Source organism: Ovis canadensis, chromosome 8, assembly GCF_042477335.2.
Source record: "Ovis canadensis isolate MfBH-ARS-UI-01 breed Bighorn chromosome 8, ARS-UI_OviCan_v2, whole genome shotgun sequence".
Taxonomy (NCBI): domain Eukaryota; kingdom Metazoa; phylum Chordata; class Mammalia; order Artiodactyla; family Bovidae; genus Ovis; species Ovis canadensis.
Window position 1 is genome coordinate 59,040,270 of NC_091252.1, and position 25,904 is coordinate 59,066,173.

The window sequence follows — 25,904 nt, forward strand, 5'->3', positions numbered from 1 at the left end:
GATTAATGATCTCAGCAAAAAGCTGGCATGTTCAAGAGATTTAATTTTTTTTTTTTTTATGTAACAGTTTTAACCAAAGCTCTACTAGGACACAGTGGAAGCTGAGTTTCACAGGAGAACCAACTTACTAATAGCCAATCACTAAGTAGCAGGGAGGGCAAAGCCTTGCTGTTGGTGTCACGACAGCCCAAAGGGGTGGGAAGTGGGTTGGCATAAGCCTCAGTATCAATATTAGATTGGGAAGCTCAGCCAGGCCAGCCATGCCCTCCTCACAGCGCCGGCTCAAGGCAGCAGACCGACTCAATGGTTAAGCCTGGGGGTATCTGCCCTGCTGCAGGTCCCTGGAAGGCAGCTTGCAGCATCACAGACATTCACAGGATGCCTTATTTTCCAAGACTCATTTTGTTCTTGTTTTGCTTGATGGTTCTTGTGGAGAGCAGAAAGCCCAAGAGGAGGAGAGGGACAGGGCCGCTGGAAACCAAGCCAAGGTAAAGCCGTGGACAGGATGGGGGGAAGGTGGCTGGAGGTGGCAGCTGCACTCTGTGGGACAGCTTCCAGGAGGGCTGGGGGTTAGATCGTCCGTCCTACTGGAATCTCTTTTCCAGTCGGAGGGAGATGAGCACAGCCTCTCACTGGGCACAAATACACTATCGTGTCACCAGTAGTGAGTGACCAGGCTGGGCCTTTCATTCGGATGTTTGTGTTCCTGCAAAGCATTCTGATTTAAGGCAGGTAGCTGAAGACTTCGTGGGTAAAGCATCTTTGTACTTCTCAGATTGTGCTGCTTTGATTCTCGGGATTACATCCTGTAGGGACCATAAATGGCTTGCTAAGCAATTACCTCAATAATTTTTTTTGAGGGGAACAGTGTATAGGAATTTAGTTTGAATTATGAAGAAAACATGTAACTGGCAGTTATTTTCTTTAAATTATTTGATTGGTAACAATTTTATAATGGTTTCGAGTATCATTTCACTGTTTTGAATCTTAGAAAAGGGGTTTGAAATTTGCTAGCTTAACAGAAATACTTGTGTGGACAACAGAGAAGGCAATTTTGTGATGTAAGGGAAACATTTCCAAGAAAAACTGGTTAGGCCCAGAATGTGCACTCATTATCACAAATCAAGTTCCTTACTGTGTGTTTTGAACTGATATACCAAGCACAATACTCTAGGTCTGTTCAGCACAAAGGAGAGATCAAGCAGCCAAGATATCCACACCACGTTTGAGATGTTACACACCTGTTTCCATCCTACTAGGCACTGTGTGAACTAGTGATTATGAATATAAGCTAATATCTTGAGATACATTTTCTAAGCCAGTGGTCTCCTTTTTAAAAGAATTTTTTTCGTCACATCAGCTTTCAGGATCTTAGTTTCCCAACCAAGGGTTGAACCTGGGCCCTTGGCAGTGAGATCACAGAGTCCTAAACACTGGACTACTAGGGCACTCCCTAGTTTCCCTTTCTAATCATGTACCACTATCAGTGACAATTTTTTGAAACTGTACCTCCAGTGCGTGTGTGTATGTATATATATATATATATATATGCACATATGCATACATGTACTATTATAAATATGTGTATTAAAGCTTGATAGCTTTGTTTTTAGATAAAAATTAATTGTAAATAAGAGTTACGGTCTCTACTTCCTGCAACCCAGTGGACTATCTTGAGCCCTCCACGTGTGCCCCTACATTAGAGACCACTGCTCTGGGAGACGTGAAGACTGTGAAGTCTAATACCACTCAGTCAGAAAGCAGCCAGATACAAACTGACCAGGATGATGGCAAAGAAGCAGCACTCTCGAGGGCTCATCCTGGTTACACATAATCTCAGGATCCTAGGCTGTTGAACTGGCAGGAACCTCAGAGGTCACTGGATCTAGCAGTTCCCCTGAGTTCTAATTCTGTAAATGTGAATAGGTGTTGTATGAAAAAGAGGCTCCAGGGTCAAAGAAGCTTGGGAAATCCTGGTTTAGACCATTTTAAACAGGTACTTTTACTATGTAAATAGACATTGTATATTTGAAGAGGGGGATAAATTACACAGAGGTTATAAAAAAAACCACTTTTTTTTGGACTATCTTTTGGGTTTCATATTTCACAGAGAACACATGGGGAAACACTGCCTCATTTTACAGAGGCCAAGATGTCAGCCTGAGTAACTCATGCAGTTGTTAGTGGCTTGTTGGGACCAGATCCTAGGACCCTGACTTACTCAGGTTGGAAGGAAAGTTTCATCTGAACCTGTCTATTCTCTCCAGTGGTGCTGGGTTCAGCATGAGCCCCTCTGGGACCCTCAGGGATTCCACTCTGCAACTGGGCAATTACAGCATCTCTGCCCTCCCCAGAAGACCCACAGTCTCATTCCCAGACACCTGCTTGAGCTTGTAGACAGACTGAATTTATTTAAAAAAATTTTAAAAACTGTAGTATAGTTGATTTTCAGTATTATATTAGTTTTAGGTATAGAGCATAGTGATTCAAAAATTTTATAGCTTATACTCCATTTATAGATATTATAAAATATTGGCTATATTCTCTGTGCTGTACAATATATCCTTGTAGCTTATTTACTTTATACATAGCAGTTTGTACCTCTTATGCCCCTACCCCTCTCTCACCCCTTCCCCTTCCCTCTCCCCACTCCTAATCACTAATTTGTTCTCTAAATCTGAGTCTATTTTTTTTGTTATATTCACTAGTTTGTTTTATTTTTTAGATTTTGCATATAAGTGATATACAGTATTTGTCTTTCTATTATTAATATTTCACTTAGCATAATATCCTCCTTTATTCCATCTTCTCTCTGCCCTTTTGCCACTCATGTTGTTGCAAATGGCAAAATTTCATTCTTCTTTTTATGACTGATTACTGTTCCATTGTAATATATACCACGTCTTCTTAATTCATTTGTAATGGACACTGAGGTTGCTTCCACATCTTGGCCATTGTAAACAATGCTTCTATGAACATTGGGGTGCATGTATCTTTTCAAATTAGTGTTTTTGGTTTCTTCCACCCAGAGTGGAACTGCTGGATCATATGGTAGTTGTAGTTTTAATTTTTTGAGGAAACTTCATACTGTTTATTGATGAATTAAATCTGACCCTTAGGAATGAGAACTTGAAATCTATCCCATAAGGTGGTCATGTGGGTGAAAAGATGAACATACATCATTCAAAGAATATAAAATAATTATTGAGCAGAAACCAGAAGAAACAATAGAGAAAAGTTGTATCAGGAAACATGATTCCAGGCCTTTCCACAATCCACCAGGGTGTGTGCACACTCAGACAATCACAGAGCTATGTCTGTGTGTGAAAAATTTCAGCCAAATATTTGATGAAAAAGTACTTTCATTATTGACACAAGAGTTAAGCTATACTGATAAATAGGAATGAAATGACCTGACCCTTTCTCCTTATAGTCTTAGAGCATTTCATCTCTGTGGAATAGCTCCTCTTAGATGTCCTGTTCACACAGACACACAGACACACACGCATATACCCCACACCACATACCACACACTTGGTCTCACATACAGTCATACATTCACATGTAACACATATGGTCACACTTGCATATACAGCCACACAGGGACCTCTTCTAACCTGTCAGCCTTCCCTGTGTCACTCCAGCCAACATACCCTCACAAAACAATTATTCTGTCCAGCTGCAGCTTTTTCAAAACCTCTTCCAGTTTTCTGACCCTTCGTGTCCCTTTTTACTGACTCACTGCCAAGTGAGCCTGTTTGCTCTTGGCTCTCTGTTTTGTTCTGTTCTTCTGGCCTCTTAGCCTCCCAGCTTTATTCCAACTTCTTCCCATCCTGCTGCCTCAGGTGGCCCCCCGACCACATGACTGCTTCCCTGCCAAGAGAGACCCTTCTCTCTTGAGATCTGAAAATACAACAAGACCTGGGAGTTTGGGCTCTGTCCTGATCACACTGTCTGGCCTCTCCTGGTCCCAAAGCGCGGGGCCCCTTTCATCTTTCCTCCCCACTTGCTGCCCCCTTGCTTCTGCCTGCACTTGACCACCCTTCTCTCTGCATCATGGCTCCAAGGCTGGACCCAGGAACCCTTCTCTCTCTCTCCCCAGTGACCCTCCCTCTCCCCAGAGGTCTGTGGGGTTGGGAAGTCAGGGAAAACCAGGTTGGGGACCTGCTTCTGCTGCTTGCTGGCTGTGTGGCCATGTTTCCTGATCTTTCTGAACCTCATTTCTCCAAATAGAATGATGGGGTGACCGCAGCTTGGGGCCTGTGAAAGGAGGGGTGACTCAAGGGGGTGTGGTCGTTATGATTGCTGTTAGTATTGCAGCAAATAACCCTCAAAACGATGGCACTCGCCCTGCTTCTCAAGGTGCAGTGAACACATTTTTCTGCTCTCCCCCTTTCACTGGATTTGAGGTTCTGTGAAGAGTCCCAGCTTCGCAGCTGGGGCCCAACATACTGCCCCTGGAGTCTGAGGTGGGAGGGCTCGGGCATTCGAAATCAGGTGGGCACCCATTGTGAAGGATGGATGCAGGGCATCCTGCTCACACAAACAGCCCAAGCCTCAGGGTATCAGCGGCCCGAGTTATCAAATGACTGGACCTTTAAGAAAAATTCCAGGTCCTCTGAATGGCACTGGGATGTCAATCTCCTTCTCCCCAGCATGTTGGCATGTGAGGACTTCCACTGCCCTAATCCTCCCCTCCAAACAGAGAAACTGTGCTGACCCGGAGGGATTTGCTCCCTGCAAGGCAGGGAGGGCACCGAGCCCGCTGCCCTCACAATTTAATGTCCGTGATGGGCTAAGCCCTCAGGCTGAGCTCTGCCTCCCACCATCCTGGGATGTTTTTGCTGAGGCTTCTGAACAGCTCCCCAGGGGCTGCCACGCAGGGAACCATGCCTGGTCCCGCTCAGCTTCTTGGGGAAGAGACCCAAGAGGGCGGCAGGTCCTTGAAATGACCTCTCTGTGACCACACAAGCTTCTAGGGAACTGACTGAAGTCCCACCTTCCAGCTAAAGGGCAGGAAGAGACCACTGGCCTCTCCTCAGAGCTTGCAGCTGCAGCTGCCTTGTCCAAAAGCAAATCTGATCAAGACTTCTTCCTCCAGCACCCTTCCATGTTTTCCCTCAGCCTTTGGTTAGAGATAAAATTCTTCACAGCATCTTCAAGGCTCTCCCTGGCTGAGCTCTGCAACCTCAGTCTGTCCATTTCATCCTCACCCCCCCTACCCTTTCTCCAGTTTCATACAATGGTCCACCCATCCTTTAGCTGGGTTACCTTGCGCTTAGAAGTTCTCAAACTGTGGACATGTTGAGTTGAAAAGCCTATAGGATACCCAGCTGGGAATAACCAGTTAGTAGGATACAAAGGTCCAGGGCAAGGGACATAGGTCTCAGAATCATCAGTAAGTGAATGCCAGTTAAAGCCATTGCCAGAGAGAGTGTTGAAAGGGAGAGAAGGTGGCTGAGACAGGGCCCTGAGGAAACCGGCATGAAAAGAAGGGGCTGAGGAGGGAGAAAAACTGCAGTGGAGGTGGGAGGAGGACCAAGCGCCCTGTCCTGGAAGACGAGGTTTCCAGCAGAGGCTGGCCCTCCCTGATCTTCGGCAAGGGCACCTGCAGGGCCTTGGCTCAGGCCCGAGTGGGGAAGAAGCACTTGGGACTGAGGAAGTGGCTGCAGCTCTTTGGGAAAGTGATTTACTTATTGGGAGGAGGGAGAGATGATTTTTTAAACAAAGAAATGTTCAAATGAGAGTATAACTACCACCACAGCACCACCTTCACTTTCCAGTGAATTTTGCATGAGGAGGTTGTGGGGTCTGAGCAGATCTTCTTCTTTGTTTTGGTTCAAGATGAGAGAGACTAGAATTCAGTTTGAATGCTGATGAGAATTATCAGGGAGAAGGGGAGGAAGTTGGGCCAGGGTGTTTGAGGGCAGAGTTCAAAGGGCTGTGGGAGAAGGAGGGTCAGGCACCTCTGCTGAGCCCCCAGGGACCTCCAGAACCTACAAGGCCAAAGGAAGTGAAAACACTGCTACTGCTCCTGCTTTCTGAGTTGCCACCACCCTATTTGCACTTTCTACCTGGTGTCTCGCAGGCATTTGGAAATCAAGATGGCTCCTAAGAATTTGATGCACCATCATCTCCACAAACATGCCACTCCCCCAGTTTTTATCTTAGTGAATGTTTCCACCATTCACCCAGGTGCTCGTCATAAACCTGGGCCATCCTTGCCTCTCTGTTTCCCCCATCCCCATCCCCAAGCCATCAGCAAGGTCTTTCTGCCTCCCTGAAATCTGATCCGTTCTCTACACCCTCACCGCTCCCTACCCTAACCCAGGTAGCATGTTCTCTCAGCAAAAGCCTTCTGATGGTTTCCTGCTGCTTCTCTGCCCTTCCACCATCTCTTCTACCTGAGTGATCTTCTCAGGTATTAATCCAGACCTTGTGACTACCCTGCTCAGAATTCCCGTGGGCTTCCCCTCTCAGTGTCGTACGTCTGAGGGCCTCAGACCTAGCCCCTGGCTTTGTCTCCCACCTCCTTTCTTACTGCCTTCCTCCTCCTCAGACCCACTGGTCGTCTTACTGTTCCACACACGAGACTCACCTCAGGACATTTGCGCTTGCTGGTCCCTCTCTCAGGATTCACTTCTTCAGCCCCTCTCACAGCTCACCTCTCCAGGGCTCACAAGGCTTCCTTGACCACCCTCTACCCCAACCCATCTCTCTTTTCTTCCTTACTCTGCCTTATTATATCTTTATGGCACTTACTTTCTGAAGTCACATTCTTTCTCTCTCCATTTGTTTACCGTCTATTTATCAGCTCTGTGAGGGGAATGAGCGTCTGTCCTCCCATGACTTGAGTGAGGAGTCTTTGGACAGAGTAAATGCTCCATAGGAATGTGCTGAGAAAATAAATTTTAGTCCAGGAATCAAAGAATCATGCAACGAGAGAGCAGGATGGCTGTCCATATTGTCCAAACAAAGACATTTTCCTCTACCCTGCTAGGTTCTTCTGGTTGGTATAGGAACAAAATTGACATGAGAGAACTTAACAGGAGAAGATCAAACAAAGTTTCAATAATCTGTATCCATGGGAGAGACACAGGAAAAATGAGTAATTCTCCCAAATGGCCAAGCCCTCACATTAAATACCATCTTTAGCTAAAGACAAAGGAGGATGTTGGACGTAGTGGTTTAGGACTTCAGTCAGGAGGAAGGTAATTCATATGAAGATGGAAAAAGAAATGTTTGGAAAAGCAATGGTGTGCCAGGCTATGCAGACAGTGGGACATGGTGGATGCTGATCTCCAGGCCCTGCAGAGTTTCTCCACCACCCCTACCCTCTATTCTTTACAGACATCTCTGGTGACAGCTCTATTCCAGGAACAGACCCTCTGTGCAAATTCTTTTAGGCGTGCTGCATGCTAAGTCGCTTCAATTGTGTCTGACTCTTGGCGACCCCGTCGACAGCAGCCTGCCAGACTCTTCTGTCCATGGGATATTCTAGACAAGAATACTGGAGTGGGTTGCCATTTCCTTGATCTCCCATCAAATAATACCATCTGGGCAGAGCTGAGAGAATGAAATTTAAGGATTTCATAGGAAGATGTCTCAAAGAACAGGATCCCGAGACAGGGAATGTGTCACTCTCCTCTTACAGAATTTAAACAGGAAATATGCTTGTTTCTCTAAAAAGTCAATGAAGTGTGATAAGAACACAGAGAGTAAATAGGGGTGTATATAAATGAATAATAGACATTCAAAAACAAAGTCTCTCCCTTGATTTCTAAAACCTTTCCATAATCTAACACATTCCAGATAGTATTATAGTAACACTGATTTCTTATAAGGTTATTTCCTTCCATCAAGAATTAAATCTCAGGGAGTTTCCTGGTGGCCTAGTGGTGAGGATTCTGGGTTTTCACTGCTGGGGCCCACTTTCCATCCCTATTGGGGAACTTTAAGATCCTGTAAGCATCACAGTATGGCCAAAAGAAAAAAAAAAAGAACTAAAACTCACATTCCATCAGACCCAAATGTTCAAATAACCTGCTTGCTTGCACTCCTCCCTTCCTCTCCATTTTATTCTCCCTCTCTCATCATGCTTCCTGTTTAGTGATCGTCCTGTAAGTAGAATATTGCTTTGGAATATTTGGAACTTGACTGCTTTAGGGTTATGTGTGGTTGTGGTGGGAAAAAAGATGGAAAGAATGAGTGTGAGTGAGGAGAGAATCACTCCTTTGTCCTCTGGGTTAAAGGAAGGACAGCGAAGCGGGGTCTGCCGTCCTGGGCTCCAGACCCCCTCCCTCACCACCTGGCTGGATGGTTCGAGCAGTTCTGTGCCCAGCTGTGGCCTTCATGCCCGCTGGCTGTGAACGGTCTGTTCTCCCGAGGGTTGAGGCTCTCTCCGCTTTTGTAGACAGCTGCCAACTGGACGGACATGAGGAATATCAGGTCTGGCTAGGATCAAACTAGCCTGTTAAAACTTTATTTGTCTCAGAATTTTACTTATCACAAAACCAATATTATAACAACACTGAAGAAATTTTTGTAAGTTAATTAATTTCTTTAATTAATTCTTGGCTGCACTGGGTCTTGGCCGCTGCAAGCATGCTCTCTCTAATTGCAGCAAGCAGGTAGATCTCTCCCTTGAGCCTCGTTGCGGTGGCTTCTCTTGTTGTTGAGCACTGCCTCTGGGACGTGGGCTTTCATAGTTGTGGCACATGGGCTTAGTTGCTCTGCAACATGTGGGATCTTCCCGGATCAGGATACGTTCCTGCATTAGTAGGCAGATTCTTAACCACTGGACTACCAGGGAAATTCCTAAAGAAATATTTCAAAAGTAAAAAAAAAAAAAAACCACCATAAACCGTTCAACTGAAGCATTGGTCATCTAATCATGACTTTTGGCGAGACAATTAGGAGCTTGCCAAGGTAGAATGGGGTCCTGTCTGGGGGTATCTGTTTTAGAAGCCTCTGGAAGGGCCAGGTCCTCAGGTCAGCCTGTTGGTGAGGGCCTGGGGTGCTGGGGGCAAGCAGGGATAGGGGAGCAAGGATCGTTTATCTCTCAACCTCCCTTCAGGGGGAAAAGTGTCTTAACAGATAGGTCCTGCAGAAAGTAATCTCCCCAAATCATTTTACACAATGCCTTGGTGGGAGGATGGAAAACGTTTCTTGCCTGTCTTTGCAGTCACCTGTATAAGAAGAACCCCGATATGACCAAAATCCGACATGGAAAATCTCAGCCGCTTCTCAGAGTGGATGACCACGATTTCACCATGAGGCCTGCCTTTGGAGGTAAGATGTGTGCCCCCTACCTTCAGCCCTTTGGGGCCTGATCCCAGGACAGCCTCCTGCTGCTGTTCCTTCAGGTTCCCTCAGGCACAGCCCTCCTCCCCGGGGGGGCCTTGAGTTTCCCAGTCTTGGTCAGCAAAGCCCAACTCAGTAATTATCCCCTGGAGCAAAGCGATGGAAGGAAGTGAGTGTTGAGAAGAGGCATTGGAGACGATGAAGCTGTTTACATTCTTAAAGGCCTAGCCCTGCTGCTGCTAACTTGCCTTTCTTAAAAGAATACGAGCAGGTGGGAAGTTTTGCACAGAAAATGACTCTGTTCTCTGCCGCCCCTTGCCTGGCTGGGAATTTGGGTTTCTGAGGGGGGCCACCTGCTTGCCCATGCAGCAACCATTTAACCCCTTGCAGGAACTTCCCTGGTGGTCCAGTGGTTAAGACTCCACACTCCCAGGGCAGAGGGAGTGGGCTCAGTCCCTGGTTGGGAAGCTAAGATCCCGTATGGTGCATAATGTGGCAAAAAAAAGATTTAAAAAAAAGAAAACCCAAAAAACAATTTAACCCCTTGCAAAGGCCCCTTGCAGACTTGACCCCAAAAGAGTTTCCCTGCTCTTGGGGGTACAGCAGGGGTGGCATGGATGGTGGCTGCCCTTCTCAGGACCTGGAGAAAAATGCCACAGGGAGAGAGGAGCCTGGACAGGGGCGAGCCATCTGCACCGACAAGGCAGGGGGAAGGATGGGACTCACAGGATGCATGAGACACAGGCCCAGGCACCCCTTGTGCAGGTGGGGAAACTGAGGCCCAGAGCATGGCAGCTGACGCACCCTGGCCAGAGAGACCCTGGCAGGCTTGTCTCTACTCCCCTTTAGCTCGCTCTTGAACTTCTCTCAGGTGCCAGCGTCCTCCTGGACCAGCAGGAAGGAGCAGGAGTGACTTGTGAGCAAGCCACCAACCCTCTGCTTGTGGTTTGTGAAGTGGGGGGAGTAATCCCTCCATCTGTGGGGACTGTCAGGATTAAACGAGATGATGTATGTAAAGCCCCCGGCACCTACAGGTTCACAGCCCCTTAGAAAAAGCCAGCTGTCAGGCCTCCCTCTTGTGTGACTGTGAGGGGATTAGGATGTTAATCTATCCCAGGGGCCTTTGCATTTTCAAAGCCTCTCACTCAGTTTCTTGAGCTCTGACACCTGCCAAGCAGGAGGAGAAAGCAGGCAACGGATGACAGTCCCTGCCTCTTCTTCCTGCTGGGACAGAAAGCTGCTCAGCCAGCCATTCAGCTGCCCTCGACGGCTTTCTCTGGGTAATGCCACCAGAGAATTTCATGAACTTCAGTAACATTTTCCTGAGTAAGCAGCTCTAAAATTAGCTGGATGTGCTCCAGGAGGTCCAAGCGAGATGATATCCTATAAGCAGAAAGCTCCTCTTTGTTTTTCTTCTAGAGCAGGGGTCCCCAACCTCTAGGATCTAATGCCTGATGGTCTGAGGTGGAGCTGATGGCATAATAATAGAAATGAAGTGCACAATAAATGTAATGTACTTGAATCATCCAGAAAACTCCCCTGTCTGTGGAAAAATTATCTTCCATGAAACCAGTATCTGGTGCCAAGGTGGCTGGGGACCGCTGTTCTGGAGGATGAGCTAAGATGCAGAGGGTCAGCAGGTGACTGGGACAAGGTTGCCAAACAATAGCATTAACGCCAACGAACAATTCTTGGTGACTTCTGTGCCAGGCACCATTCTAATCAGGGCACTTACAGACATCATCTTACTTCAGTCCTCACAACTCCATGAAGTAGACCATAATTATGAAGTAGATATTGTTATGCCCAGATGAGGAACGTGAAGTATGGAGAGGTGAGGTGACTGGCCCACGTCACACAGCTGCTGACCCACCCTCCTGAGTGGGTCTCTTTCTTGCCTCCTTTGACCTACGTGTCCTCCAGTGCTAGGCAATTAAGCAGAGTAGGTATAGGGTTTAGAGCTCACAAACAATACTCCTAGGGGCCTCTACAAAGATTTTATTTTAAAATCAGAAGAAAAAAATAAAATTTTAGGTAGAATAAAATGTTAATATATAATACTAATATAGTCATCTTTATACCAATACTTTTAAAAATGTTTTATCTGGTGGAAGGGTCCATGAAGGCAAGAGTCCAGGGTCCTCAAAAGTCACGGTGTAGCCTTTCGGCAGAACACAGTTCTGTGGGGCAGCTGCGTGTGTCTGGGTGTGAGTGACTTTCCGAATCACGCCTTGTAACTTTCTCATGAAAGCTGTCGTTGCTGGCAGGAGCCTGAGCCATCACCTGGTCAGGACCTTCAGTTTGCAGAAGAGCCTGGGCTCCAGAGGGTTAAGTGATGAGCACAGAACAACTAGGGGGAAAACTTGGGTTTCTTCTGTGATGTCAGATGCAAAAGTGAAAGCCTCATAAAACCACCCTCCTCCTCTGGGAGAAAGCCAGGAGCTAGCTCTCAGGACCAGCGAGTGAAATCCTGCCAAATTCTCAGAAAACTCAGCTCTGAGGAGAATCATCCAACAGGCTGCAGCCCCAGTCAGGGCGCTCCTTCCTCAAGCCACGTTTGGGGAGCAAATTTGGCTTCCTGTATTCTGGTCCCTGCAAGTGCTGGGCCCATCAGCTGGACTCCCCCAGAGTATGAAGGATCAGGACAGACCCCTGCCCCTGCCCAAGTAAGCCTCTGAGGCTGGGAAAGGCCCTGGTTTCACGGAAAGCTGCTGAAGAAAGAGGTGTCACCTCCAGCAGGTGCGATAAGACCCTTACACACCAGCTGTCACCATCTCAGTCACCAAGGCAAAGGGTGGGAGCTGCTCCTCCTTGCTCCCAACCCTCTCCGCCAGGGCAGCTGGTCCTTGGGCCTCCTTTTCTTCCCTGCAGGGCTATCCCGGATGTCTAGATGGTACTTGGATGAAGTAGGACTAGGGGAACTCACGGTGAGGCACACATACATGAACTCAGAAATAGCTTTGCAGCTGGAGGGGTCCTGACCAAGCAGTCTGGGTGGGGCCACCACAGGAGAGGGCTTCCCACTGCCCAGGGTTCCAATGATTGTCACAATCCACGGTCCCTGGAGCCTCTGTGGATGGTTTAGAGCCCAGAAGCTGTCTCTGCCGGTGCTCCGGAGGGACTCCACCCAGCCCCTCACTCCTGGGCAGGAGTGTGGCTGCTGGTGGGTGTTAGTCTGAGGAAGGAGGCTGACAGACAGCACATAGGTAACTCTGTGCAAGTAATAGTAAGCCTGCCTTCTTTGGGAGCAGCCCTGTGCCAGGCCCCCAGTCCAAAGCAAAGCCTGGGCCCAAATTGCCCTAATGCAGGTCCAGCCTAACACACCTCCCACTTAGCACTTAGCCCCACTTACTCAGCAGGCCACACCCACAGGGTACCCTTCAACAATTATGGGGTAGGTATTTCCATCCCTGCCTTCTCTTTCTAACTTGTGTCTCGAATAGGGGCTTCCTTGTGGACTGATATTTAAAAATACCTGATAGAGAGGAATTTGCCTAAGACTAGATACCCCTTGGATGACCTTTTCAGTCTGGAAAAAGAAAAGATTAAAAATCTAGCAGCTTCCTAATAATCCCAGGGATCAGTTGAAACAAAAATATCTTGTCTAAGCTCCCAGCTGCCTGGTTTGGTAGTGTGTCCTGGTTAGGAGAACCCGCAGAAAAAGTGATATGCTTTTTTTTTTAATTACATTTTAATTTTTAAAAAATTGAGTGTAAAACACACAGAACATATAACTTACCATCTCAACCATTTGAAGCATAGAGTTCAGGGGCCAAAGCACATTCACGTTGTTGTCCAGCTATCACCAGCATCCACGTCTAGAGCCTTTTCATCTTCCCAAACCGAAGCTCCATTAAACAATAACTGTCTACTCCCTGCTCCCCCTTGTCCCTGAGGACCACCATTCTACTTTCAGCCTCTGAATCTGACTGCTCTAGGCACCTCGTGTCAGTAGAATTATACAGTGCTTGTCTTTTTGTGACTCAGTGTTGTCTTCAAGCCTCATCCATGTTGTAATGTGTGACAGGATTCCTTTCCTTTTTAAGGCCAAACAATAGTCCATCCTATGAATATATCACTTATTGTTTACCCATGTATCTGTCATCGGACATTTGGATTACTCCTTCCTTTTGGGTATTGGGAAGAAAGCTTCCATGAACATGTGTGTACAACATCTGTTCAAGACCCTCTTTTCAGTTTGGGGGTTAATATACCCAGAAGTGGAATTGCTGAAGCCCATGGTAGTTCTATGTTTAATTTTTGGAGGGACTCTCATACTTTTTTCACATCAGCAGCTTCTCACACATCACACATTCTCACACAGCAACTGCATCATTTCACCTGTTCACCAGCACAATGCTGATTCTTAAAAAAATTTTTTTTTGCCAAGCGGCGTGTGTGAACTCAGTTCTCTGATCAGGGATTAAACACACACGCCTTGCAGTGGATGTGTGGTCTTAAGCACTGGACCAGCAGAGAAGTCCCACATGGTGCTGGTTGAAGTGGGGGCCTTCCCAGGTGGCGCTAGTGGTAACGAGTCTGCCTCCCAATGCAGGAGGCTAAAGAGACGCGGGTTTCATCCCTGAGTTGATTCTTTTGAACTAAACCCAAGGAGTTTGTCAGGATGGTGGGCAAGTAGCCACAAAGTAGGTTAGGTCCTCCAAACAAAATACTTTCATTTTCATTCGTAAGACAAATATGGTGTTTTTTGGAGCTGATCTGTATGAAGCAGGGTCGGTGGCACTTGGGGGCCCAGCAGAAAGCAGTACAGCCACAGTCCTTGGAGTGTTATTGTTCTGGTCGGGGAGACCAGTGTTAATGAAGTCTTCACATCAAGACGTGAAATTACAGAGAACTGCTGGAAGAACAGAGGAGCCGTAGGGTGGGCGCAACAGGGCTGGTTGTGGGCACCAGGGGAGGGCTGCCTCCAGGAGTTCGGGAGGAGGAAGGCCAAGGAGCCACCCTTGTTGGACAAGACATGGGTTCAGTCACTTCGCTTGGCACTCCTGGCATGCCAGAATGTCATCCCAAGAAGTGACATCACAAGAGGCTGTCTACAGGTGAAACAGAAATGACTCAGTGCAGTCACGTATTACAGAAGCAATGGAGGGCATCTCTGCTGATGGAGGGGGAGTTAAGTGGTCAGTTCTGTCCAGAGAATCAGATGCCTTCATTCAAGAGGTGATGCTCGCAATGAGGAAAGATGCACGGGGTCTGAGCCCAGTGGGTGGAGAAAGGAAGAGGGGACCAAGGTGAAGGGTGCTCATGGATAACAGGAACATGGCAGTGGAATGCAAGCAGCGTGTGTGTGTGTGTGTGTGTGTGTGTGTGTGTGTAGGCGGTGCACCTGGGTGTCCATAGGCACGTGCCAGGTGCTGCTGTGGGTGGAAATAGGGCTGTTCAGAGCTGGGCCATTCTCCCTGCCCCATCTTGGGCCAGCCAGAGCTCCCAGAAGCCTGGGTCCAAGGTTGGGGTTGGCCTTCTGCGTTGACATGAAGGTGTATTGGTCAAAGCAGTAGGACAGGATATATAGCATTTAGCAGTTTCTTAGCTTGACTTGTAACCTTTAGGTATTCAAGCATGTGGCATCTGGATCTCTGATAATGCTCCTGCCTGGGGGGTGGGTTTGTACATGTGGATGCTGCCCTTAGTGGTCAGCTGCCCACATGGAGTAGGGTGGAGTCTTGATCTGGAGGGGCCATGTCTGGGCAGGCTGAGATTGAGTGAGTCTGGAAAGAAGGGGTCGGGGGCCCAGCCTGTGATCAGGGGCAGGTCGGGGCAGTGGCTGGGCCTGTAGTACAACCCACTTCCTCCATATCATTTCTAGAGCACAGGAGAACTCTTTCCTGTGCTATACCCAAACAACAAAGGGCTGAATGCAGCAGACATTGGTTCCCACGCTTCCTTGAGATAATTGCAAATCTCATGCTTCTGGCCTTCATTTAGTGAACCTGCCAATGCTCTGTAGCTCTTTCTCCAGCTATTCAGGCAGTGGGCTCTGGGGCCCTTGCTGATTTTGTTCCCCTCCCTCCTACCCTTTTTCCCCCTCCTGATCAATCAGATTGAGTCACGCATTATTACAGTGTCTCTCAGATCTGCCCTTCCCTCCCCACCCCACCCCCTCACACCACATTTCTCAGTCCCTTGTTGCAGGGTGGAAAAATCTTAGACGTTACAATGGTTGTGGCCCTCCAAAGCTCCACCTCCCTGAAAAAATCTTATTCTTTTGCATTTAAGTGTAAATGAATTCATAAACTGAAATCAATTAAATTTTCTCTTTAGTGGATGATAATGATAAGAAGGCTGGACGCCCTGCTGACACCCACACCATGGCCCTCACACTACCCCTTGTCACCAAATTCACCTCCTGGAAACATCCCGTTCCTGGCGCTGCTCCCTCGGAAACTTCAGGGAGTGCCACCTTCTACAGGATGAAGTATAGCCCCTGCCTCTCCCCTCTGAGTCCCAAGAACTTCCAGGGTCTGGCCAACTGCCTCCCCGGCTCACCTACCCTGGTGGAAGTGAGCTGCCTCACGAACTACCTCACCTCTCACCTCTCCTGTCTTAGAAGGCTCTCTGTTCCTCACATCCCTGCAGAGTCTGCTACGAGCATCACTCCACGGTGGCCCCCGGGCCATCCTGCTTCATCCGACGGCCCATCCCTGCCCAGAGCCCCAGGTTGATGCCTTTCCTCTAACATGAAACATCTCTTGGCTATTTGGAACTGTATTGAAACTGCCCAACTCAGATTGGGACCTGAACCCACTGTCTTTAAATTGAAATCACACCCCTGTTCTCAAGGCTAACTGAATCTCAGGTCCTCAATATCTTGTTGCAGAAAGAATTCAGTGAGAGACAAAGTGATGGGTAAGAAGTGGATTTGTTTAGAGACACATGCAGAATATGATCCATCTCGAAAGGAGACAGTGGTAATGGCAGGAACACAGTTCACAGAGCATAGGCCATCTCAGAAGGTGACAGTCCCCAAAATATGGGGTGAGTAGATTTTTTGAGCAGGGTAATTTCATAGGCTAATGAGTGGGAGGACAGGATTATTCCAACTGTTTTGGAGAGGGTGTGGAAATTTCCAGGAATTGGGCCACCACCCACTTTTTGGCCTTTTATGGTCAGCCTTGGAACTATCATAGCGCTGGTGGGAGTGTCATTTAGCTAATGTATTACAGTGAGTATATGGTGCAGCTCAAGGCCCACTAGAAGTCAAATCTTCTGCCATGTTGGACCTAGTTGGTTCTAACCAATTTTTGTCGGGTCTTCAACAGTTATGTCATTCTTTTAAAGATTGTGCCCTGCCCTCTTTCCTCCTGTTTCAATAAGACCTTTTTCTTCTTTGAAATCATCACACAGACTCATTCTTTCACTCACTTATTGATGAATTAATTTTTTCACAGCATTGTGGTTAAGAACATGGGCTGTAGAATTCAGGTGTCTGGCTATTCACTCCTATGTAACCAGCTACCCTGGCTGTGACCTTTAGGTCATAGGCTATCTGCTCACAAATCAGGTTGTGTTCAGCGGGTCAGTTCTTAAGGGAATACAGTCAGATGGTGGCAGCGGGTGGCACTGTCCAGGAGGAAAGTCTCTTCTACCCTTCTAGGTTCTTCTGGCTGGTCTAAGAATTAAGTTGACATGAGATTGATTCACCAGAGAAAGTCAAACAAGTTTAGTAAACTCTATTGTGGGAACAGGCCCTCTGTGTAAATTATATAAGGCAGTTTGTGTGTATGTGTGTGTGTTAGTCACTCAGTCATGTCCAGCTCTTTGCAACCCCACGGACTGTAACCTGCCAGGCTCCTCTGTCCATGGAATTCTCCAGGCAAGGATGCTGAAGTGGGTAACCAGCCCCTTCTCCAGGGGATCTTCCCGACCCAGGGATCAAATCTGAATCTCCTCCATTACAGGTGGATTCTTTACCATCTGAGCCACCAGGAAAGCCAAGGCAGTTAAGTGGAAAGTCAAAATCTCTTCCTGAGTCTTTCCGGCTTCGATTGTTTTCAGCTCAAAATAATGCATATGCCAAAGAGACATTGTGGGCTGGCAAGTTTTGCTTCTATGCAGGGTCATCTCAAAACTGTCTTCCTTCTCATGTCTGGTGCCCAGGGTGAAAAGATGTCAAAGCTAGGCCTGGGACAGGACTTCCCTGGTGGCTCAGACGGTAAGGAGTCTGTCTACAATGTGAGAGACCTGGGTTCGATCCCTGGGTTGGGAAGATTCCCTGGAGAAGGAAATGGCAACCCACTCCAGTACTCTTGTCTTGAAAATCTCATGGACAGAGGAGCTTGGTGCAGGCTACTGTCCATGGGGTCGCAGAGTCGGGCACAACTGAGCGACTTTAGAGAGAGAGAGAGGCCTGGGACAGCTGGAATTCCTTGGGCATCAAGGCATCATTCTCATCATTCCCTCTCTCTCTGGCCCCTAATTTGGCCACCTGACAGCATAAGAGAAACCAGCAGAAACTGGAAGTTTCACAATGTTGTTAGTTCTGGTGCATTCTAGTCTTTGAATTGACCACAGAGGTCCAATCAGATTCAAAGGGGAGAGGAATCAGACTTTTGTTAGGAGGAGTGTTGAAGGATTTACAGACATCTTGTAAAACCATTGCACTGGGGCCACCCTGCCTTGCTTAGTCCAGACCCCAGCTCTGCCTCTTAATAGCTGTGTGGCTAAGGCAAATTCTTGAATCCTTAGAGCAACCTCAGTGAAGATTATGTGTGGAGTTTTCAGCAAAGTGCATGACACATAAAAAGTGCTCAAGAAACATTAACTGATTTTATTGATTGAGAATGCTCCAGTCAGCGAGATGCATTCATTAAAGAGGGGGTTCTGGTACAATTTCTTTCTGGTTGTGCCTCCACTGACTGGGACTTCCATTCCCAGACTTTCATCTCTAGTCCTCAGCTTCTTGCCTATAGGATGGAGGTAATTCCAGTAACTGCCTCAACAGGTTGTTGTGAGGTTGAAACCCGGGTGTCCTACAGGAAGCACTCAGCAAGGGCTGGTGCAGCAGAGAGCGTGTGCATGGGGACATGGGGACAGTGTGGCGTGGGCCATGCACCAGGCGCTGGATGCTGACATGCAATAGAGACATGGCTCCTGCCCCGGGGAGTGTGCGGCCCAGCCTCCTAGACACACAGCAAACAATCCGTTAGGGCCTCTCCCAGGACAAGTGCTCATACTGCTACTATTACTGCTACTATGATCTGTCCTACTCACGGAACTTCTCAGTCTAATGTGTGGGTTTTCTGCTCCAAACAATTCTTCTATTGTCTATGGATACCAGTTGCATGTCCTACAATTTAATTTGGTTCTAACACTACCTAGGGCTTCCCTGGTGGCTCAAGAGGTAAAGAAGCTCCCTGCCATGCAGGAGACTTGCAGGAGAAGCAAGTTCACTTCCTGGCTTGGGAAGATCCCCTGGAGAAGGGCATGGCAACCTATCCAGTATTCTTGCTTGGGAAATTTCATGGACGGTGGAGCCTGGTGGGCTGCAGTCCATGGGGTTGCAAAAGAGTCGGATACAACTGAATGACTAAACAACAATGACAACAACAAGGGTTAGCACAGACTCCACAGGTTAAGGGCTCCGTCCCACAGACATCAATCATCAGACCCACTTCAGTCATCAATCAGAAGAACTGGGTCCCCAGTTATCTATACTCTCCGACGTGGCCCCGAAACTGGAGTTCCCACAACCCCCTGCTAATTTGCCAGAATCGCTTGTAGAGTCAAGGAACACATTATTTACTGTCTCCAGTTTATTATAAAGATCGTTATAAAAGATACAGAGGGACAGAGCATAGGGTGAGAACTGGAAGGGTCCTGAGCTCAGGAGCCTCTGTCCCGTGCAGTTGGGGTGCACCATCTTCCCTGAAGTGTTCACCAGGAATCTCACTGAACCTGACTGTTTAGGGGTTTTATGGAGGTTCCATTGTGTGTAGACATGATTGATGTTCTTATTGCCCACTGCTGGTTAACTCAAGCTCCAGGCCCTCCCTTCCCCAGAAGTTGGCGGGTTGGGCTGAAAGTTCCAACCATCTAATCACCTGGTTGTTTCCTTAATAACCAGCCCCCATCCTGAAACTGAGAGCTAACCGAGAGTCACCGCTCTAGCTGAACCTCAGGTGTGGTTTGTTATGAACAACAAAAGAACACTCCTTTTACCCCTATCACTTAGGAAGCTACAAGAGTTTCAGGAGCTCTGTGCCAGGAACTGGGGCTGAAAACCAAATAAATTTTTCTTAATATATCATAATATCCCAGCTGCTGTCACTTTGCAAGGTTACTTCCTAGTTACATCTCCAGGTGGAGTGTCTCCAATGTGATGCCTTCCTAGGGACTTTCCAGGGTAGTTCAGACACATGATCTTCATCTGGTATACTTTTGTTCCACCCCTATTTAAGGGGCCCTCTGTGTGGGGCACCCAGACTGAGAATGGAGACCCTCTTGAATGCTTTACTCTGTGGCCTTTTTCCTAGGAGGGGTTCAAGTCCTGGATTTTCAAACCACAGGACTCTGGTCACCAAGGCCCCCAAATGTCACTCAGCTGGTTGAGTTGAGGCCCATGGAGCCAGCTCAAAGCAAGGGTCTGCCTCTTTTTGGAGCTGTGGCCTCTTCCCCTGAATGCTTCTTGGACCTCCCCGGCCACTTCCCCACAGGGTGGTGTGGTCTATGCTTCACTGTTATGGTGAGCAGGTTGGAGAGCCAAAGCTGGGCAGGAAGTCGGCCTTCTGGGGCTTCAGCATCCTTCTTCCCTCAGAGGAGACCCCTCTGACTCCTCGGCAGTGTCCTTGGCCCTCACCTTCTGGAGCACAAACCCTGGCTTACACCCACACCCTGCTCCTGTTACCAAACTGAACTTGAGTCCACTCACAGTGAAGCTAGTTTACTGATGCTGGTAGTTGTGAAAGGCAGCTTGTGCTCCAAAGACCTGCCTTCCCCACTTGCTTTGGAAGGGTATTTAAAGGCAGCCATTTGGAGTAAGGGTTGCAGCTTGTGGAACTTTCTTCTGTTTGGTAGTTAGTGAGGTAACATGAAAATGCTTTGGAAATCTTAAAGTCAGCCTTCTGGTTCCAACCAGTCTGCATGTAGTCACCATCCTCCACTTGGGTGGAGGCCTTAGTTTCTGTAGAACACTCAAACATATGGGTCAGATAATTATATAGATCCTGTGAGAGGAACTAGGACTCTCTTTTTTTAAAAGATCAGTTCAGTTCAATTGCTCAGTTGTGTCCGACTCTGTGATCCATGGACTGCAGCACGCCAGGTCTCCCTGTCCATCACCAACTCTCGGAGCATGCTCAAACTCAAGTCCACTGAGTCGGGGATGCCACACAACCATCTCATCTTCTGTCATCCCCTTTTCTTCCTGCCCGCAATCTTTGACAGCATCAGAGTCTTTTCAAATGAGTCAGTTCTTCGCATCAGGTGACCAAAGTATTGTAGTTTCAGCTTCAGCATCACTCCTTCCAATGAATAGTCAGGACTGATTTCCTTTAGGATAGACTGGTTGGATTTCCTTGCAGTCCAAGGGACTCTCAAGAGTCTTCTCCAACACCACAATTCAAAAACATCAAGCGTCTTTTAATTTCATGGTTGCAGTCACCATCTGCAGTGATTTTGGAGTCCCAAAAGAGAAAGTCTGCCACTGTTTCCACTGTTTCTCCATCTATTTGCCATGAAGTGATGGGACCAGATGCCATGATCTTAGTTTTCTGAATGTTGAGTTTTAAGCCAACTTTTTCACTCTCCTCTTTCACTTTCTCAAGAGGCTCTTTAGTTCTTCGCTTTCTGCCATAAGGGTGGTATCATCTGCATATCTCATATTAATATTGATATTTCTCCCAGCAGTCTTGATTCCAGCTTGTGCTTCATCCAGCCCAGCATTTTGTATGATGTATTCTGCATATAAGTTAAACAAGCAGGGTGACAGTATACAGCTTTGATGTACTCCTTTCCTGATTTGGAACCAGTCTGTCGTTCCATGTCTGGTTCTAAGTGTTGCTTCTTGACCTGCATATAGATTTCTCAGTATGCAGGTAAGGTAGTCTGGTATTCCCATCTCTTTAAGAATTTTCCAGTTTGTTGTGATCCACACAGATATTTAAATATATAAATAAAGGTATAAATAAAGATATTTATCTTTATTTTGGCTGTGCTGCACAGCTCAAGGACACCCAGTTTCCTGACCAGGGGTCGGACCCAGGTCCTAGCAATTAAAGCGCTGGGGCCTAACCACTGGACCACCAGGGAAGTCCCAGGGCTCTGCTTTATTGATGAACTATTGTTTAAACTATCATTACTTTTCTTGCTTGACTTCTTTTCCTTCGTTTCTGAATTCTGTCATTTCCCTAATTGGTAACTTCTTGAGTCTGCTCTTTAGAACTCTAAGAAGCTCTCGGAGAATAAAGTCTTTTTCTACAAAAATAGAAACTGGGCACATAGTGGGGCTATTATACCCAAGAAGATCCTGTTCAGCTTCAGTTTTTACTTCTCTTTGACATTCTTCTGTACTGAAGGGAACGAGGGCGGGACAAGAAAGGGAACAAAGTTTTGGATAGAGAGGGTAATCATAAATTCAGCAGGGGGACTCAGTTTCATCCTTCCCCTAAAATTAACCTTCTTTTCCTAGCCTCTTCCTCAAAAAGCCTTTTTTCTACAATCCCCTCTGGGCATTCTCACTCCTCTCCTCCCTGACCTCACCTGCGCCCGGTGACCGATGAAGTCACTATGCACCTGAAGGGTGTTAAATTTAAGAACTTGGTTTGATATCCAGTGGAGACTCCTTCCAGACTTTAACAACAAAAGTGTCAGAGTTTGGTCAGAGGTCGGAACCAGGATGGACAAAGAGTCATCAGTTTTTATTTTTTTAATCTTGGCTACGCTGGGTCATTACTGTGGCACGTGGGCTCTCTGGTTGTAGTGCTTGAGCTCCAGAGGTTATGGGTCTAGTTGCACTGTGGCATATGGGATCTTAGTTCCCTGACCAGGGATGGAACCTATATCCTTTGCATTGGAAGGTGGATTCTTAACCACTGGATGCCAGGAAAGTACCGAGAGTCATCAGCTTATAGAGGCGAGTTGGCTGTGGGAGGGACTGAGTGTCTGCAGAGAAGAGAAGGGGCCAGGCAAGAGCTGTGTCACAGAGATGGAAAAGGAAGGGGGTTTCTACTAAGGAGAGTGATCATGGGAGAGAGGTCAGGGAGCCAAGCAAGGCTTAGGAAAAAAGACTCCTCAGCTCAGCAAGTGCAATGGGGGAAGGAAGGCATGGTTGAGCAGGAAGTGGAGACAGCTGGTGGAGATAGCACAGTGGAAGAGTTGAAAACAAGAGGAAAATGGTAACCAGGACGTGGGACACTATAAAACCTCACTCCTGGAGTTTCATTAAAGGTCAGTTGTCCAGTGTCCTCAAATGTGACTATGGATCACCATCATTCCAGGACTTGTGATGTCTCTGGGGCAGGAGACTCAGGGTGGGACCCAAGAATTGCATCGCTAAGTGCCTGGTGATGCTGATGCTGGTTTGTGGAAGGGAGAGCCTTGATCTAGTCCAGCCTCCACTCCCCCACCCCAGGTGGATGGTTAATGCCTGCCATATAGCACTGCTGTACAGGGGCAGTGCTCACCATGAAAAAAGTCAGGTCTGTTTTCAAACCAAAATGCTTGATTATATTCACCAACACGAGAAAGAGTTTCAACTTAACTCAGTCTTCAAATTAACTCAGACTTTCTAAGACGCTCTCAAGGAACGGGAAGGGCCATGGAGGAGAAAGTCAAGCCATGCAATCTGCATTGATGAAATTTTCATAAAGTGTATTCATCCATGTTGTTGAATGTAAATGTAACATTCCATTCTAAGAATATACCACAATGTATTTTCCCTATTCTGTAGATAGGTCATGAGGTTTACATAGCTTCCATTTTGCTGGATAATGTCTTCTAAGGTGATTGTACCAATTTGCCCCCACCACTGGCAATGTAGGAGGTTCCTCCTATTGCTCTATATCCTTATCAACACTTAGTGTAGTTGCTCTTTCATATGAGCCTGATTTGTTGGGTGACAGTATCATTATTTCATTGTGGTTCTAAGGGAAATATTAACGCAACTGTGTACTTTCTCATATCTATTGGTTGTTCTTTTGTTAAATGCCTATTCAAATCTCTTGCGCCTTTTTGTACCGGATTATATGATTTTTTTCTTAATGAACTCTTAGGAGTTATTTTTATATTCTATATATGAGCCCTTTGCCAGTCACATGTACTGTGAATATCTTCCACTCAGTAGCTTATTTTTACTTTCTCCATGGTGTCTTTGATAAATAAGAGTTCTTGATTTTTTTGATCAGAATTTTTCATTGACCTACAACATGTATACAGAAAAGTACGCAAATCATAACTGTTCAGCTTAGTAAATTATCAAAAAGTGAACACATTCTTGCAACCAGCACCTTGACCAAGAAACAGAATTTCCAGAACTCCAGAAGTGTCTTTCTCTCCACCATAGCCAACCATTGTCCTAGCTTCTAACACCAAAGGATTCGTTTTGCCATGGGTTTTCTTAAGGGTAGTGCTTTTTGTGTCTGGATAAAGCAGATCATTGCTATCCTGCTATTTGTGGTTTTGCCTCTTATCTTTGAATCCACAGTCCACTTGGAGTTGTTCTGCACATTTTATGATTTTCATATATACGTTGTCTCAGCATTAGTTACCCACTCCAGTGTTCCTGCCTGGAGAATCCCAGGGACAGGGGAGCCTGGTGGGCTGCCGTCTATGGGGTCGCAGAGTCGGACACGACTGAAGCAACTTAGCAGCAGCAGCAGCAGCAGCTTTAGTTATTGAAAATACTATTCCCTCTCCAATGATCTGCTGCTGCTGCTGCTAAGTCACTTCAGTCGTGTTCGACTCTGTGTGACCCCATAGACGGCAGCCCACCAGGCTCCCCCGTCCCTGGGATTCTCCAGGCAGGAACACTGGAGTGGGTTGCCATTTCCTTCTCCAATGCATGAAAGTGAAAGTGAAGTTGCTCAGTCGTGTCTGACGCCTTGAGACCCATGGACTGCAGCCCACCAGGCTCCTCCATCCATGGGATTTTCCAGGCAAGAGTACTGTAGTGGGGTGCCATTGCCTTCTCTGCCAATGATCTGCAGTGGTATTTAAAGTCAGGTGTCTGTAAGTGTGTGTGTGTTTCTGGAGTCTCCACTCTGTTCCATTTATTCATTTGTCCATTTTTATACTGGTACTTCACTTTTTCTTTTTAAAAAATTTTTGACTGTACCACATGGCGAATGGGGTCTTAGTTCCCCCATCAGGGATCAAACCTGAAGGCCCTGCATTGCAAGACCAGAATCCTAACCACCAGAGTTCTAGTACTTCACTTCTGAATTACCTTATTTTTCTAGCAAATCCTGATATCTGGTAGAACAAATCCTCCCACCCTTTTTTCCTTCAAGAAGAACTGTTATCGGAACTTTGAATTTCCTAATAATCTCTTTGTCAAGTTCCACAAGAAAACCAAATGGGATTTTGATAATAATTGCATTGAGTCTATAGTTTAATATGGAGTAATTAATATCTTTGGGCTTCCCTGGTGGCTCAGACAATAAAGAATCTGCCTGCAGTGTGGGAGATCCAGGTTTTATCTCTGAGTTGGGAAGATTCCCTAGAGAAGGGAATGGCAACCCACTCCAGTATTCTTGCCTAGAAAATTCTGTGCACAGAGGAGCCTGCTCGGCTGCTGTCCATGGGATCTCAAAGAGTCAGACATAGCTGAACAACTAACACACACAGTTCAGTTCAGTTCAGTCGCTCGGTCGTGTCTGACTCTTCGCGACCCCATGAATCGCAGCACGCCAGGCCTCCCTGTCCATCACCAACTCCCGGAGTCTACCAAGCTCATGTCCATTGAGTCGGTGATGCCATCCAACCATCTCATCCTCTGTTGTCCCCTTCTCCTCCTGCCCTCAATCTTTCCCAGCATCAGGGACTCATTTCAAATGAGTCAGTTCTTTGCATCAGGTGCCTAAAGTATTGGAGTTTCAGCTTCAGTATCAGTCCTTCCAATGAATATTCAGACTGATTTCCTTTAGGATGGACTGGTTGGATCTCCTTGCAGTCCAAGGGACTCTCAAGAGTCTTCTCCAACACCACAGTTCAAAAGCATCAATTCTTCGGCACTCAGCTTTCTTATAGTCCAACTCTCACATCCATACATGGCCAGTGGAAAAACTATAGCCTTGACTAGATGGACCTTTGTTGGCAAAGTAAACACACAAACACACAATTAATATCTTTATAATATTGAATCTTCCAATTCAGGAAAATTATTTTTCCTTTACTTAGGTCTTCTTTCATTTCTCTCAGTACTTCATAGCTTTCTTTATAGAAGACATTCAGATATTTTGTTAAATTTATTTCTATGTACCTATTCCTAAATATTTTTTAAAAATATTTATTTATTTGGCTGTGCCAGATTTTAGTTGCAGTATGCGGGATCTTCAATCTTCTTAAACCTGAAAAACCCACATCAGTGTTCTGGAGCCAAGACATGAATGCCTAGTTGACTTCACTAGACTATTTTCTTTCTAACT

The 25,904-nt window shown here is 46.7% G+C and overlaps 1 protein-coding gene across 2 annotated transcripts in view; it reads left to right on the top strand.

Annotated features, from left to right (window-relative positions):
* GABRR2 (gamma-aminobutyric acid type A receptor subunit rho2) overlaps nucleotides 1-25,904 on the top strand; it is a 43,557-nt gene that overhangs the window by 1,508 nt on the left and 16,145 nt on the right. Inside the window, exons 3-4 of one of the 2 annotated variants that reach the window (XM_069598287.1) lie at nucleotides 441-488; nucleotides 9,185-9,291. In XM_069598287.1, the coding sequence (XP_069454388.1) occupies nucleotides 9,210-9,291 (82 nt within the window). In that variant the 5' untranslated portion in view covers nucleotides 441-488; nucleotides 9,185-9,209. Of the gene's footprint in view, nucleotides 1-363; nucleotides 489-9,184; nucleotides 9,292-25,904 lie in introns of those variants that run through there. The other variant, XM_069598286.1, reaches the window with a different exon arrangement.